The following is a 17,788-nucleotide window of genomic DNA, read 5'->3' on the forward strand; positions in this document are numbered from 1 at the left end:
AGAAGGGACATTTAATAACGAGCATTATAACTTCACTACCACATCTCAAAGTAAGCAAATAGATGGACTTCAACCACAAACACCATACAACTGCTTCGTGTTTTCATCTAACCAAGCTGGATTTGGAACCAAAAGTATTGTCAAGACCATTACGACGCGTGAGTAACGAAAATCCTCCTAATCTATATACATCAGTGAGTGACGATAATCGGACTCCAATCCCTAATTTAGCATCACTTCTCATTTGATGTTTTACAGTGGTGCAGCCGCCAGGTGGTGTAGTTGTGACCGCAAACGGGAGAAACGCTGCGCAAGTATCATGGAACTCTGTACAAGGAGTGCTGTTGTATCAAGTTAAAATTACGGATAACGACGACTCAGCAGCAACACCTGTCATTCACGAAACGAGCACAAGCAGTCTGGAAATTACAAATCTTAAGCCATGCACTTCATACACCATAGGAGTATCATCTGTAAATGCCTTTTTGGAGCCTGGGGAGTCTTCAAATGTCACTCTCATAACAAGCAGTGAGTGGTGAAATGTTTACGAATAGCTCCCTTTGTTGACCTATTATGGTGCGCCTTTGAAGTAAATTAAGCATGAAATATATTTTTGTAAGTATATCGTAATTTTCCTAATTAAGACACTCTTTATTCATTCCTGCCCCTCAGCAATTGACTCAGTGACATTGGTAGAAGTGGAATACAGTTGTTCAAGTGGCATGACTACTGTTACGTGGGACGTGGTGTTTGGTGCGGACAGCTACAGAGCTGTGGCGGTAGACGGCAACGGAACCGCGCTGAGCTGTACGTCCACATCGACAAGCTGCCAGATAACCATGCTGCAGTGCGGCGAGGTGTACCTGGTCTCCGTCACCGCCATCTCGTACGCCTGCGAGAGCACCTCAAACTACACAGCCTCCTTCCAAACAGGTGAGCCAGCGTCTCACATGGAAAGCCCCTGTGTCGCCACTGGCCAGACGCAAAATAAACAATCTGCCTGAACCTCTCCCAGGGGGCTGTCGATTAGGAGTGCTCCCATAGGTATCAGGCGTTGCCATTCTCAGACGAAGATGATGCACACCCGGGTCTATGTGCACAGATAGGATTATCCTGTCGTTCTCACAGAAGCCTACAGTGTGTGTATAATGGACAGGTTGATTTTAAAGGTCACAGTTTCAGGTGGCAATTGTTTACTGAGTGTTTTTCTCTGCTCGGTTTGACAGCATAATAACTTAATCTCTGTCTCTCTGTCTCTTACCATCTCAATCTGTCTGTCTGTCTTTCTGTCTGTTTGTGTGTCTGCCCATCTGTCTGCCTTTCAACTCCCTGTCTCCCTTCCTGTCTGTCTCTCTTGCTCTCGCTCTACCACTCCACAGTGCCTTGCCCACCTGTCGCACTTTCCCCATATCACGAATGTGCCAGTAATGTCATCGTGTTTAGCTGGAATGCCACCAACATCACCAACTACTATGTGGCCACATCGCTGGATGCCAACGGCCAGGTGGTGACGTGCCAGACCACGCAGACGTCCTGCTTCTTTACCAGCACCAGTTGTGGCCAGAGATACAAGTTTGCGGTTTCCGCAGTGTCTGGGGCCTGCAACAGTGGCCCCAGCAAGCCCATCTACCAGAGCACAGGTGTGGTTGGCCCCTGGATAGATGTAAATGACAAACTCAAAGAGAGGACAACATTATTCAGAACAGTGCAATAGAAGTATAAAGTAGCTGCTTATAACCCATCCCAGTTATAAAGTTCACATCACAAGGAATTAGATAGTGCTGACATTTATTTTTGAATGGGTAGGGTAGGCTACACCTCTTTCGAAAATAAACTTTCAATGCAGGCATTGGTAACCATCTATGGCAGTTCAGGTGCCAATTCAGAAACAGTTCTGTATGTACAATATCTCACACACACACCTACACACACACACACACACACACACTCACTCACTCACTCACTCACTCACTCACACAAACAGGGAAAATGAAGAGACTGTGTGGGCAGAGGCTGATATAAACCAAGAATAATGGGTACTCTTTATACACAAGGTTTATAACTACGATTGCATTAGTCCATAAGCCTACTCAACACAAATTCCAGTGGCAATGGCGTGGTAATGAAGGAGAAAGCGTTCCTGTGTTCTCCTGTACTAAAAGCTCTGCTCTGTCCTCAGCTCCCTGTCTGCCAGTAAACGTGCAGACGTCGTCCGACTGCGACTCGGATGTGCTCATCAGCACCTGGGACTCGGCAGCGGGGGCACTCTCCTACACGGTGGAGGCACGGGGTAACCGCAACGACACCTACACCTGCAGCTCCCACACCAACAGCTGTGCCATGGACGCCGTGAGGTGTGGTGAGGTGCTGAGCATCTGGATCACCGCCTCACACGACGAGTGCCCCACCGAAAGCGTACTGGGAGAGGTGGCCGAGACAGGTGAGACCAGCTCAGAGGCTCATGAAATGTGTGTGTGTGTGTGTGTGTGTGTGTGTGTGTGTGTGTCTCAATATAAACACCTAACTGTTTCCCTGCTCTACTCCCAGTGCCTTGCACCCCTCAGAACTTCACGCTGGTGGAGAGCTGCAAGGTGGACTCGGTCTCTCTGGACTGGGAGGCCAGCAATGGTGCCATCTTCTACATCGGCATGGCGGTGCACGCGGACGGCTCCCAACACTCCTGCGCGGCCATGGACACACACTGCGACATCCAGGGCCTGCGCTGTGGCACCACCTACGACACCTATGTCATCGCCACCAACATCAAGTGCAACAGCTCCGAGACCCAGCATGCCACAGCCACCACCGGTAAGGGGGCAACGCTGGGGCTGGGCTCAGCTGAGGGCCAGAGGACTGGACAGTAGACTTCTAAAGGAAGGATGAGCATGGAGAGTTTGATAAATGGGATGTTTGTTACGGGTGGAAAGGCTTAATTTAAGAAGCACTTTTCTCTATTAGTGAGCAAGAAAGTGGTTGCTGCTAACATTTACACAAAGAGGTTATAAGCCGTCTATAAACAGGTCTCCATTGAGATCGATCTCATCACACATCAAATATCATCACACAAATCAACAATCACTTGCATTCAGCACACATCACACATAACACATCTCAGGAGAAACACTCACCCAGTAGATATGTCATCTTATATGAGTTACCTCCTGAAATCTCTCCTCCATCTTTGATCGCTGCTCCAGCCCCGTGCCCCCCGACCTCTGTGTTGGCGATCCGGGACTGCGCTGCCAACCACGCCGTGGTGATGTGGGAGAGCCACCTGAGTGGAGGCACCTACACGGCGGTGGTGCAGGACGGCGAGGGGCGGCGGCTGAACTGCAGTGACACGGGCAACCACTGCACCACCCCGGTGCTGGCGTGCGGACAGAACTACTCAGTCACGGTGCAGCACTTTGACGGGACGTGCAACAGCTACCCCTCCACCCCCATATATATGGAGTCCAGTAGGTCCACTGTGGTGTGGCCAATGTTGCTGCAGTATGTGTATGAAGGAGAGAAGTGGATGAGTTGACTGTCCACTGAAGGTTCATCTGAGATATTTTGAATAGAAACATATCTCAGATAGGGCTGCAGAAGGAAATAATAGACAAGCCTAAAATGTATCAATATTACAAAAGTAATACAAGTCATACAAGTCATTTTTGCTTTTAGTGATTAGGCTGTAACATTCTCATTTCATGGCACGTAGTATGTTATATGGATTATTTAGTGAGGATTGCAGTGACTTATTATTGTCTTCAGGTAGTGATGAGTGTGGTGCAGTGATGTTTTGTGGTCTCCAGGAAGTGATGTGTTGTGCAGTGATGTTTTGTGGTCTCCAGGATGATGTATCTGGTGGTTGTGTTTCAGTGCCATGCGCTCCCCAGCAGCTGCGTGGTGACGTGAACTGTGACACGGGCGCCTTGACTGTGGCGTGGAACGTCACCAACGCCCTGTCATCACAGAACTACTCTGCCACCATCTCCACTGGAACAGGGCAGCGCATCTCGTGTAACTCTACAGAGACGCAGTGCACTGTGGGAGATCTGGAGTGCGGCCACTCCTACATGGTGGCGGTGCAGTCTGTGCAAGGCACATGCTACAGCCCACCTAGCCAGGAGATAACTATAGAGCAGGGTGAGGGAAGACACACACACACACACACACACACACACACACACACACACACACTCACACACACACACACACACACACGGTATATAGTTCTGACATCCACATAGAGTAATGCCACAAGCTGGCACGTGCATAAAGACATATCAATATTATACATGCTAATAGCACCTTGTCCTGATTGCATGTACTTGCAGTGCCATGTGTGCCCACTGGCGTGAATGTCACACGTACCTGTGGGGAGAGCGCCATAGCTGTGATGTGGACCGCCAGCTCGGGGGCGCTGTACTACACCACTCAGGCCACCACTGACGGACACAACTCCAGCTGCATGTCCAACAGCACCTCCTGCAGCATCCCAGGTCTGCTGTGTGGACGCGTGTACAACGTCAGCGTGGCCGGAGCCAACGACATCTGCACCAGCCAATACAGCCAAGCATTCACCCTGCAGACAGGTAACTACGGGGCAGGCCATATACTGACAGACCAACTGACCATACTGTATTTAGACATTTAGAGACATACATTTTGTCAGTGCTTTTGTCAACAGTTATTTAACATGGTTACACACTATTAGTGTCACAAGTTACTAGAGATACTGACAGCACATTTAGATTTAATCTTTTTGTTTCTATTACTGACAGCACACCTTATTTGAAATGCAGGGGTTTCCAGTTGCTCCAAACTCCAAAGCTCCAAAACATAAACTTTTCTTTCTTTCTCAAGGTCTGGTTAAAGCACGTATAACATCATTTAAACCATAGTGCAGATATTGACCTCACTTCCTGTTTTCCTCTGCTCCTCAGCCCCGTGTCCTCCATCGTCCATCTCAGCCTCGCTGGACTGTGATGCCGAAGTGGCGCTAGTCTCCTGGGATCCGCAGGGGGCGCTGGGCGTCACCTACCTGGTGAACGCGTCGGGCAGTGAGGGCGTGGTGTCCATGTGCAGCTCCACCAGCTCCAACTGTTCCCTTAGTGGCCTGCCGTGTGGACAGAAGTACAACGTCACCGTCAGCGCCTCAGCTCATGGCTGCGCCAGCGCCCCCAGTTATCTGTACCCCCTCACGCAAGGTCAGAGGCCACTCACACTCACACACACACACACACACACACACACTCACACACACACTCACACACACACTCACACTCACACTCACACTCACACTCACACTCACATTAATAGCCCACTACAGTTTCTTCACCACCATTTCATAACATATAAAACTTAGAAGAGCAATGATCCGACTGCTTTATAGTGAGTAATTGATTGGTGTTAGTGCACCGAATATAATGCAGACAGTCAGTGTCCTGTGTGGACAGTTACAGTCATGGTCATGCAGCCCAAAAACTGTGTGTCTGTAGCCGCTCTGTGTGTCTGTAGCCGCTCTGACCTCCTCTGGGAGGAGTTCTCCGGTGGTCTTTAGCACAGCTACACCAGCTGTGGGTCTGCCCTGCATCTCTGAGTTCCGTGGCCATCTTCTGTTTCTCCACAGCCTCTTGCACGTCCACTCTGACGCAGGTGGACATTCTGTGCCGGTCGGACTCGGCGCTGGTGTCATGGTTTGGGTCGGTCGCGGGCGAGTACACGGCTACAGCAGAGGACGGCCAGGGCCGCAGGCTGAACTGCACCTCCACAAACACCTCCTGTGAGGTCAGCGGCCTGCGCTGCGGTCAGCTCTACACGTTCAGTGTGGCGGCGACAGGGTCGCAGTGCCAGAGCCCGCCCAGCAACACAATGCAGAAATACTCAGGTGAGGCACAGGACGGATCGAGGCACCGGCACTGCTGGAGAGATGTTCCAGAATGTTCCAAAATGTTCCATAGACTGAATATTCTGAGCGAATGGTCGGGAAACATACTCATGTATTCAGCTTAAATGTATGATTAACATATTAGTTTTCTGTCTTTTCGGGGTTATTGAAAACAGCTTTAGAGTTTAATCATGGTCAGTAACATTATCATAGAAAAATAGTCATATGGATTTTGGATTTAGTATTATCCCATGTCTATTGACTTTAATTTGAATTTTGTTTCCTTGTTCTTGAGTTCTAAAATAATAGGAAAAGTCTTTCTCTCTTCTCTCCTCTGATTCTGTTCCTCAATGCTGTCCATAGTTCCATGTCTGCCTGAGAGTGTCCAGTCCTCCCTCCACTGTGAGAACGGCTCAGCCTCCGTGTCCTGGAGCCCAAGCTCTGGAGCCGTGTTCTACATCGCCACTCTGGAGCGGCCAGACGGGCAGCAGTCCCTCTGCAACACCTCTGGCTCCAGCTGTGACTTCAGCGGCCTGCCCTGTGGACAGACCTACGCGGTGGCGGTGGCCGCCGAGGGACAATCCTGCAACAGCTCTCAGAGCACAGGTCCACCTATCAGGACAGGTATGGGAAATGGATGGAAAAGAGTTTATTTTTGATGATTGGTAGAGATGTACCAGGTGTTGGTATTGATACTTGGTTGTGTTGTTGTGTTGGTGAAAGTGAAGTTTTGAAAGAGTATGACACATCAGAAATACACTGGGTCATCATTCTTTCAGAAGAATGTTGGTGATCCAAACAAATGAAGGAATGCCATAAAAAGGGCAAGACATTAAATAAATACTTCTGAGATTTGTATTCTGTTCTGTTTTGGCAGCACCATGTGTACCTGAGAATGTCACAGCCAATATCAGTTGCAGCAGTAACATAGCAACAGTAACTTGGGACAGTAGCCATGGCGCAGTGGCTTATACTGTGGTCGCAAATGGTAATGGTCACTCTGCTACCTGTAACTCAACCACACCGACGTGTGACCTTTCAACTCTGAACTGTGGACAGAATTACACCATCACAGTGTCTGCTGAACATAGCAACTGCAGCAGTGGCAACAGCTCACCTGTGGAAATCCACACAGGTAAGGCAATACCTAAAAGACCACACTACCAACTGATTGTATGATATGATTAGTATCAGACTATTAGCTGCACAGGTACATTAGCAAGTTCCCTATGTCTAGACCATGGAGTGCAATAGTATATGAGAAAACAATATGGAACGTCATTACTTGGTTACACATAACTATAACTAAATATTAATCTTTTCAAAGAAATAAGAGTAGAAGAATTTCTGAAAGGTTTTAGTTTAGTTAATTTGTTAATTAATTAGTTAATTATTAGTTAATTAATAATTCATGTCTTTTTATTCATGCTATTTTTCTTCTTTTCCTCAGTGCCATGTGTACCAAGTGATGTTATGGCATCAGTCCACTGCATGTCCAACTCTACTATGACGGTACAGTGGACTGAGAGTGCTGGAGGGGACACCTACACGGCCATGCTAGAGGACAGTAATGGCCAGTCTACCAGCTGCCAGTCCCTGGGCTCTCAGTGCAACGTCTCCGGGCTCCACTGTGGGCAGATCTACCACGTGTCTGTGATGGCGTCAGATGATCAGTGCAGCAGTGCTGCCAGCACAGACATTGCCGTTCACTCAGGTTAGTACACGAGAGAAGGATGCTTGATAGTGTGCTGATTAGCACACACAAAACAGTCTCATATTCACTGCTTTCTCTAGTTGAAATTCGTCAGCTGCAACTCTGGGTTAAGCTTAGCTTAGTCTCATTTGTCTGAATGGGTTTAGGTCTGTAAAGCACTGTGAGGCAATGTCTATTGTTTATGGTTCTATATAAATTGATATTATTTTATTAAGTTGAGTTTAGTTGAGTTGAGATGAATTGAATGAAACTGAATGAGATACTGTAGATACCACAGGAAAGATTCAGTTCTATTCTGTAAAAGGCTTGCAGGTGTTTGAAACTCCATTTCTCTCTCTGTCTCCCTCAGAGCCCTGCGCTCTCACGGGCATCGAGGCCATCTTGGACTGCCAGCTGGGCACGGCTACTCTGTCCTGGCAGAACAGCGCTGGAGCCGTGTCCTACACTGCTGTGGCAGAGACGGCGTCGCTCGGACACAACGTGACGTGTGACACAAACGCCACCAACTGTGAGCTGGATGCGCTGGTCTGTGGAGCGGAGTACGCTGTGGCAGTGGTTGCCCATGGAGACACCTGCTGCACTTCCGCACAGATGCCTGGATACCTCATCACAGGTCAGTTACTAACCGGACAAAAAGACAGTACAAACACAAATCCCAACATGGTGATATTAGACAAAATGACACATTATGTCTTTTAGAACAGTAGATTTAATTTAGAACAAATCAGTGCTGTTACATGTGGTTTTATTTTATGTCCTGGGTGTTGCCAGCCACACTGGATTTTGTTGATTTTTATGTGGTTTTAGCATTTTGTGTTCTTTTATGCATCGTTTGTAAACATTTCATCTTGAGTTCACTGTTATGCAGTGTACCAGAGATGGTTGTACTGTATATGGATGTCCTGCACCACTACTGAGTGCTATCTGTGTTTAACTTATCCATGTCCGCTTCCTAACCCAGAGCCCTGCACTCCTCTGAACCTGAGAGTGGACTACAGCCAGTCAGTCGCCCAGCTCCACTGGAACTCTACCCGGGGAGCCGTCAACTTCACCGCCGAGGCCGTGACCCCCCAGGGCCTGACCGCCAGCTGCAGCACCAACACCACCAGCTGTGCCCTCTCCGACATGGCCTGTGGTCAGGTCTACAACGTCACCGTCACGGCACAAAACCAGGTGTGCCAGGACACGTCTGCGGTGTACCAGCTGATGACAGGTGAGTGATACAGTATGTGTGAGGTGTTGCTGTAGTCCGGTAAGATTTATCTGTCCACTGATGCAGGTGTGGCTTTGCCTGGTAGCCCACACAGAGATGCTACTGAGAACATGAACAATACAGACATGTTCTTACAGAGCGTGTGATTGTATATTTTATTGTGAACAATCTACACATCTACAGAGACTGTATAGATTACGGGTGATGCCGTGTTAAATGCTGTGTTGGTCTATATGTAGGTCTTGTGGTTTTAGTGTGTGTGCGAGTGTTGTTGACTGCTGTGTATTTTTGTTTGTTTGTTTGGCATAGAGCCCTGTGCTCCACAGAACGTCCAGTCCAGCAATGACTGCGAGACAAACACCGGCACTGTTTCCTGGGAGCAGAGCCTGGGCGCCGTGGGATACGCTGTCCTCCTGCAAGGGCAGAACGGCCATCCGGCCTCCTGTGTTACCACGGATACGTCCTGCAGCATGGAGGGCCTGGTGTGTGGCACGGTGTACTCTGTGGGCGTCACGGCCATTGGATCAGAATACAACAGCTCAATGAGCAGTGGACCCAGCCTGATGACAGGTACTTATGAACAGACATCAGGGACACGTGTTTCAGTTCGCTGGAGTGACTAAGAGCTGTTGTAGCCTGCTGTCATCACATATCATATATATCTCTAAGCTGTATACAGTTAGAAATGGATGTACATACCATAACACAGGCAAGTGGTGCAGCAGGAGACAGTGGGCATGCCACCAACAACATTACAGTCCAGTTTTTGCTCCGCCTCCTTAGCTCCCTGTCTGCCGGGGAACGTGACGGTCAGCGTGGACTGTGATCAAGACATGGCCGCGGTGCGCTGGAGTGGGAGCATGGGGTCGGACAACCCACCGGGTCACCGCTGAGTGCTGGCGGACTGCAGGCCTCCTGCTTCAGCGAGCAGGACCAGTGCAACATCACCGGGCTGCAGTGTGGTCAGGCGCACAACCTCTCCATCACCGCTGCCAACCAGGCCTGTGCCCTCACCAGCGACACGGGGAGTCACCTTCCAGACTTCGTGGAGTGTGCAGCAGCAATGCCACAGATACACAGTCTGCTTTCAGGATTCATGGATTTTGGTCAAATGCGCCAAATAAATTAATCTATAATAATTTAGGATTATAGAATTATTATAGAATTAGTAATTAATTTCCTAATTTCTGTAACTTGTCTGACGTCACTTGCTTTTGATGTAGAATTACTATGGAGCCTCATTAAGGTGATCATCCATGTGTCTCCATGTGTACACAAGCCATGCACACAAAGGCTCAGTGTTCCTCTCTGTGTGGATGGACCTCATCTATCACCCTTGGTAACCTCTTGGTTTGACCTGTGACCCCTGTGCAGGCCCCTGTGCTCCGACGTCTGTGTCCGTGGACCAGTCGTGTGGCTCCCTCAGTGCCACTCTGTCCTGGGCGGAGCAGGGCGGCGTGCAGCACTACACGGGCGCCGCCACCCAGGGCACCAGCGGACACGTGCAGACGTGCAACTCCGATAACTCCAGCTGTGTGTTCCCCAGTCTGGCCTGCGGGGAGCGCTACACTTTCACCGTCACTGCCCACGGCCAGCTGTGCCCCAGTAACGCCAGCAGCGCGGTGGACATCCAGACCGGTGAGACTGACACGCTGTTTGGACGTTATAAGCATTGGGCTACTAATCTGGTCTCTATTGTTCTTCATCATATGTGACCTGATCTGGCAAAATGAGTCACAGTGAGTGACCCAAAATTAAAAATTGAGAAAACGATATCCTGGTGAAAGTCATATCTTTTGTCAAGATACAGCATTTTGAATTATGGCCAACCCTGCATCTTTTTCCAATTGAAAAAACTGAGGAAATCGCGTTTGAAGTTACAGGTTACAGGCAGGTACAGGTAGGATTTGCCCACTTGAATAATCATTTTTGTAACTTTACATTCTTGTCTTCATTATGAAACTTAGGGAAAATAATTTTGAATGCCTCTTCTTTCATATAACACCAAAAAAGAGAAATCTATATTTTCAATGATTTTTGAAGTAATCGTCCTTTATATCAAAATTAGAATCTGTGACTTGCCTTTTTGTCAGATCAGGTCACATACTATTCTGTTGATAACATGTTAAATTCTTACTTTTTGACGCACTTCAGAAGGAAAAATTCTTATTTATGAGAATCCAAGATTTTTATATTTCTACATACTTATCATAATCATATGTCTTATGTCCTCCATTTCAGTTTTGTAGGTACTGGAACAGGTTATATAACCTGCCTGTAATCCAAAAACAAAATCCGCAAATCAGATTGATAATCTGGGACTGATTTAGTGTTTTTCGTCTTTCAGAGCCATGCCAGCCTGTGAATGTAACGGCCCGTGTGGCCTGCAACAATGACACCGTGACACTGGACTGGGACAATACCCCAGGGGCCTTGTCTTACATCATCAGTATCTCTGGGCACCTGGGATATGTGGTGGACTTCAACAGCACAGAGTCCCAACTGGAGGCCACCCTCCCCTGTGGGCAGTCCTACAACGCCACTGTAACCCCACGGGACGACCGCTGTGACGGGCCACAGAGTGCCCTCATGCAGTTCAAGACCGGTACAGCTCATATGTGCAGCTACTGAAATCGCAATTTTGAAATAATGCAATTAACTAATTGTAAAGGCTGCAACTAATCATAATTAATCATTAGTTATCAGTGCACTTTTCACTACCCATTGTGTAAATTGAAAAAAAAAAAAAAACGTTATGTGCAGAATTAATGAATTCATACTCTAAACAAATGAAGTCTATTTTAATTTGTAATGATTTTAAGTTTCAAACCACTGAGCCAACCAAATGTACATCATCCGCCATATAAGGCTTTAATAGTGCTGAAAATGTGCTACATCATAGTACACATAGACTTGTAAACTGTGTGTTTAGAGGTGCCCAGACACTCTAACCCTTGGTCTCCTCTACAGGCCCTTGTGTCCCAGCTCACGTTGACGCTTTCGTCCAGTGTGAGGATCACACCGGCTCTGTCAGGTCGGACTCGGCGCTGGTGTCGTGGTTTGGGTCGGTCGCGGGCGAGTACACGGCTACAGCAGAGGACGGCCAGGGCCGCAGGCTGAACTGCACCTCCACAAACACCTCCTGTGAGGTCAGCGGCCTGCGCTGCGGTCAGCTCTACACGTTCAGTGTGGCGGCAACAGGGTCGCAGTGCCAGAGCCCGCCCAGCAACACAATGCAGAAATACTCAGGTGAGGCACAGGACGGATCGAGGCACCGGCACTGCTGGAGAGATGTTTCAGAATGTTCCAAAATGTTCTATAGACTGAATATTCTGAGCGAATGGTCGGGAAACATACTCATGTATTCAGCTTAAATGTATGATTAACATATTAGTTTTCTGTCTTTTCGGGGTTATTGAAAACAGCTTTAGAGTTTAATCATGGTCAGTAACATTATCATAGAAAAATAGTCATATGGATTTTGGATTTAGTATTATCCCATGTCTATCGACTTTAATTTGAATTTTGTTTCCTTGTTCTTGAGTTCTAAAATAATAGGAAAAGTCTTTCTCTCTTCTCCCCTCTGATTCTGTTCCTCAATGCTGTCCATAGTTCCATGTCTGCCTGAGAGTGTCCAGTCCTCCCTCCACTGTGAGAACGGCTCAGCCTCCGTGTCCTGGAGTCCGAGCTCTGGAGCCGTGTTCTACATCGCCACTCTGGAGCGGCCAGACGGGCAGCAGTCCCTCTGCAACACCTCTGGCTCCAGCTGTGACTTCAGCGGCCTGCCCTGTGGACAGACCTACGCGGTGGCGGTGGCCGCCGAGGGACAATCCTGCAACAGCTCTCAGAGCACAGGTCCACCTATCAGGACAGGTATGGGAAATGGATGGAAAAGAGTTTATTTTTGATGATTGGTAGAGATGTACCAGGTGTTGGTATTGATACTTGGTTGTGTTGTTGTGTTGGTGAAAGTGAAGTTTTGAAAGAGTATGACACATCAGAAATACACTGGGTCATCATTCTTTCAGAAGAATGTTGGTGATCCAAACAAATGAAGGAATGCCATAAAAAGGGCAAGACATTAAATAAATACTTCTGAGATTTGTATTCTGTTCTGTTTTGGCAGCACCATGTGTACCTGAGAATGTCACAGCCAATATCAGTTGCAGCAGTAACATAGCAACAGTAACTTGGGACAGTAGCCATGGCGCAGTGGCTTATACTGTGGTCGCAAATGGTAATGGTCACTCTGCTACCTGTAACTCAACCACACCGACGTGTGACCTTTCAACTCTGAACTGTGGACAGAATTACACCATCACAGTGTCTGCTGAACATAGCAACTGCAGCAGTGGCAACAGCTCACCTGTGGAAATCCACACAGGTAAGGCAATACCTAAAAGACCACACTACCAACTGATTGTATGATATGATTAGTATCAGACTATTAGCTGCACAGGTACATTAGCAAGTTCCCTATGTCTAGACCATGGAGTGCAATAGTATATGAGAAAACAATATGGAACGTCATTACTTGGTTACACATAACTATAACTAAATATTAATTTTTTCAAAGAAATAAGAGTAGAAGAATTTCTGAAAGGTTTTAGTTTAGTTAATTAATTAGTTAATTATTAGTTAATTAATAATTCATGTCTTTTTATTCATGCTATTTTTCTTCTTTTCCTCAGTGCCATGTGTACCAAGTGATGTTATGGCATCAGTCCACTGCATGTCCAACTCTACTATGACGGTACAGTGGACTGAGAGTGCTGGAGGGGACACCTACACGGCCATGCTAGAGGACAGTAATGGCCAGTCCACCAGCTGCCAGTCCCTGGGCTCTCAGTGCAACGTCTCCGGGCTCCACTGTGGGCAGATCTACCACGTGTCTGTGATGGCGTCAGATGACCAGTGCAGCAGTGCTGCCAGCACAGACATTGCCGTTCACTCAGGTTAGTACACGAGAGAAGGATGCTTGATAGGGTGCTGATTAGCACACACAAAACAATCATATTCACTGCTTTCTCTAGTTGAAATTCGTCAGCGAAATCACAACAAATTCAGAAGGAAAGCTGCAACTCTGGGTTAAGCTTTGCTTAGTCTCATTTGTCTGAATGGGTTTAGGTCTGTAAAGCACTGTGAGGCAATGTCTATTGTTTATGGTTCTATATAAATTGATATTATTTTATTAAGTTGAGTTTAGTTGAGTTGAGATGAATTGAATGAAACTGAATGAGATACTGTAGATACCACAGGAAAGATTCAGTTCTATTCTGTAAAAGGCTTGCAGGTGTTTGAAACTCCATTTCTCTCTCTGTCTCCCTCAGAGCCCTGCGCTCTCACGGGCATCGAGGCCATCTTGGACTGCCAGCTGGGCACGGCTACTCTGTCCTGGCAGAACAGCGCTGGAGCCGTGTCCTACACTGCTGTGGCAGAGGCGGCGTCGCTCGGACCTGGCGTGGCGTGTGACACAAACGCCACCAACTGTGAGCTGGATGCGCTGGTCTGTGGAGCGGAGTACGCTGTGGCAGTGGTTGCCCATGGAGACACCTGCTGCACTTCCGCACAGATGCCTGGATACCTCATCACAGGTCAGTTACTAACCGGACAAAAAGACAGTACAAACACAAATCCCAACATGGTGATATTAGACAAAATGACACATTATGTCTTTTAGAACAGTAGATTTAATTTAGAACAAATCAGTGCTGTTACATGTGGTTTTATTTTATGTCCTGGGTGTTGCCAGCCACACTGGATTTTGTTGATTTTTATGTGGTTTTAGCATTTTGTGTTCTTTTATGCATCGTTTGTAAACATTTCATCTTGAGTTCACTGTTATGCAGTGTACCAGAGATGGTTGTACTGTATATGGATGTCCTGCACCACTACTGAGTGCTATCTGTGTTTAACTTATCCATGTCCGCTTCCTAACCCAGAGCCCTGCACTCCTCTGAACCTGAGAGTGGACTACAGCCAGTCAGTCGCCCAGCTCCACTGGAACTCTACCCGGGGAGCCGTCAACTTCACCGCCGAGGCCGTGACCCCCCAGGGCCTGACCGCCAGCTGCAGCACCAACACCACCAGCTGTGCCCTCTCCGACATGGCCTGTGGTCAGGTCTACAACGTCACCGTCACGGCACAAAACCAGGTGTGCCAGGACACGTCTGCGGTGTACCAGCTGATGACAGGTGAGTGATACAGTATGTGTGAGGTGTTGCTGTAGTCCGGTAAGATTTATCTGTCCACTGATGCAGGTGTGGCTTTGCCTGGTAGCCCACACAGAGATGCTACTGAGAACATGAACAATACAGACATGTTCTTACAGAGCGTGTGATTGTATATTTTATTGTGAACAATCTACACATCTACAGAGACTGTATAGATTACGGGTGATGCCGTGTTAAATGCTGTGTTGGTCTATATGTAGGTCTTGTGGTTTTAGTGTGTGTGCGAGTGTTGTTGACTGCTGTGTATTTTTTGTTTGTTTGTTTGGCATAGAGCCCTGTGCTCCACAGAACGTCCAGTCCAGCAATGACTGCGAGACAAACACCGGCACTGTTTCCTGGGAGCAGAGCCTGGGCGCCGTGGGATACGCTGTCCTCCTGCAAGGGCAGAACGGCCATCCGGCCTCCTGTGTTACCACGGATACGTCCTGCAGCATGGAGGGCCTGGTGTGTGGCACGGTGTACTCTGTGGGCGTCACGGCCATTGGATCAGAATACAACAGCTCAATGAGCAGTGGACCCAGCCTGATGACAGGTACTTATGAACAGACATCAGGGACACGTGTTTCAGTTCGCTGGAGTGACTAAGAGCTGTTGTAGCCTGCTGTCATCACATATCATATATATATCTAAGCTGTATACAGTTAGAAATGGATGTACATACCATAACACAGGCAAGTGGTGCAGCAGGAGACAGTGGGCATGCCACCAACAACATTACAGTCCAGTTTTTGCTCCGCCTCCTTAGCTCCCTGTCTGCCGGGGAACGTGACGGTCAGCATGGACTGTGATCAAGACATGGCCGCGGTGCGCTGGAGTGGGAGCATGGGGTCGGACAACCACACGGTCACCGCGCTGAGTGCTGACGGACTGCAGGCCTCCTGCTTCAGCGAGCAGGACCAGTGCAACATCACCGGGCTGCAGTGTGGTCAGACGTACAACCTCTCCATCACCGCTGCCAACCAGGCCTGTGCCCTCACCAACGACACGGGAGTCACCTTCCAGACCCGTGAGTGTGCAGCAGCAATGCCACAGATACACAGTCTGCTTTCAGGATTCATGGATTTTGGTCAAATGCGCCAAATAAATTAATCTATAATAATTTAGGATTATAGAATTATTATAGAATTAGTAATTAATTTCCTAATTTCTGTAACTTGTCTGACGTCACTTGCTTTTGATGTAGAATTACTATGGAGCCTCATTAAGGTGATCATCCATGTGTCTCCATGTGTACACAAGCCATGCACACAAAGGCTCAGTGTTCCTCTCTGTGTGGATGGACCTCATCTATCACCCTTGGTAACCTCTTGGTTTGACCTGTGACCCCTGTGCAGGCCCCTGTGCTCCGACGTCTGTGTCCGTGGACCAGTCGTGTGGCTCCCTCAGTGCCACTCTGTCCTGGGCGGAGCAGGGCGGCGTGCAGCACTACACGGGCGCCGCCACCCAGGGCACCAGCGGACACGTGCAGACGTGCAACTCCGATAACTCCAGCTGTGTGTTCCCCAGTCTGGCCTGCGGGGAGCGCTACACTTTCACCGTCACTGCCCACGGCCAGCTGTGCCCCAGTAACGCCAGCAGCGCGGTGGACATCCAGACCGGTGAGACTGACACGCTGTTTGGACGTTATAAGCATTGGGCTACTAATCTGGTCTCTATTGTTCTTCATCATATGTGACCTGATCTGGCAAAATGAGTCACAGTGAGTGACCCAGAATTAAAAATTGAGAAAACGATATCCTGGTGAAAGTCATATCTTTTGTCAAGATACAGCATTTTGAATTATGGCCAACCCTGCATCTTTTTCCAATTGAAAAAACTGAGGAAATCGCGTTTGAAGTTACAGGTTACAGGCAGGTACAGGTAGGATTTGCCCACTTGAATAATCATTTTTGTAACTTTACATTCTTGTCTTCATTATGAAACTTAGGGAAAATAATTTTGAATGCCTCTTCTTTCATATAACACCAAAAAAGAGAAATCTATATTTTCAATGATTTTTGAAGTAATCGTCCTTTATATCAAAATTAGAATCTGTGACTTGCCTTTTTGTCAGATCAGGTCACATACTATTCTGTTGATAACATGTTAATTTCTTACTTTTTGACGCACTTCAGAAGGAAAAATTCTTATTTATGAGAATCCAAGATTTTTATATTTCTACATACTTATCATAATCATATGTCTTATGTCCTCCATTTCAGTTTTGTAGGTACTGGAACAGGTTATATAACCTGCCTGTAATCCAAAAACAAAATCCGCAAATCAGATTGATAATCTGGGACTGATTTAGTGTTTTTCGTCTTTCAGAGCCATGCCAGCCTGTGAATGTAACGGCCCGTGTGGCCTGCAACAATGACACCGTGACACTGGACTGGGACAATACCCCAGGGGCCTTGTCTTACATCATCAGTATCTCTGGGCACCTGGGATATGTGGTGGACTTCAACAGCACAGAGTCCCAACTGGAGGCCACCCTCCCCTGTGGGCAGTCCTACAACGCCACTGTAACCCCACGGGACTGACAGCTGTGGCCAGGCCACAGAGTGCCCTCATGCAGTTCAAGACCGGTACAGCTCATATGTGCAGCTACTGAAATCGCAATTTTGAAATAATGCAATTAACTAATTGTAAAGGCTGCAATTAATCATAATTAATCATTAGTTATCAGTGCACTTCTTCACTACCCATTGTGTAAATTGAAAGGAAAAAAAAATGTGTTATGTGCAGAATTAATGAATTCATACTCTAAACAA

The 17,788-nt window shown here is 47.6% G+C and overlaps 1 protein-coding gene across 1 annotated transcript in view; it reads left to right on the forward strand.

The window, feature by feature from the left end:
* The window catches only part of LOC125301095, a 25,466-nt gene continuing 7,678 nt past the window's right edge, over positions 1-17,788 (forward strand). Inside the window, exons 1-21 of the mRNA XM_048253409.1 lie at positions 1-158; positions 259-528; positions 673-933; positions 1,380-1,640; positions 2,180-2,440; positions 2,548-2,808; positions 3,198-3,458; positions 3,865-4,131; positions 4,323-4,580; positions 4,932-5,195; positions 5,618-5,875; positions 6,239-6,499; positions 6,753-7,010; positions 7,326-7,589; positions 7,939-8,202; positions 8,551-8,802; positions 9,112-9,372; positions 9,586-9,684; positions 10,177-10,440; positions 11,150-11,407; positions 11,773-11,836. Coding sequence (XP_048109366.1) covers positions 723-933; positions 1,380-1,640; positions 2,180-2,440; positions 2,548-2,808; positions 3,198-3,458; positions 3,865-4,131; positions 4,323-4,580; positions 4,932-5,195; positions 5,618-5,875; positions 6,239-6,499; positions 6,753-7,010; positions 7,326-7,589; positions 7,939-8,202; positions 8,551-8,802; positions 9,112-9,372; positions 9,586-9,684; positions 10,177-10,440; positions 11,150-11,407; positions 11,773-11,836 — 4,547 coding nt within the window. The 5' untranslated portion in view covers positions 1-158; positions 259-528; positions 673-722. The remainder of the gene's footprint in view (positions 159-258; positions 529-672; positions 934-1,379; positions 1,641-2,179; positions 2,441-2,547; positions 2,809-3,197; positions 3,459-3,864; positions 4,132-4,322; positions 4,581-4,931; positions 5,196-5,617; positions 5,876-6,238; positions 6,500-6,752; positions 7,011-7,325; positions 7,590-7,938; positions 8,203-8,550; positions 8,803-9,111; positions 9,373-9,585; positions 9,685-10,176; positions 10,441-11,149; positions 11,408-11,772; positions 11,837-17,788) is intronic.

Source organism: Alosa alosa, chromosome 1 (assembly GCF_017589495.1).
Source record: "Alosa alosa isolate M-15738 ecotype Scorff River chromosome 1, AALO_Geno_1.1, whole genome shotgun sequence".
NCBI lineage: Eukaryota > Metazoa > Chordata > Actinopteri > Clupeiformes > Clupeidae > Alosa > Alosa alosa.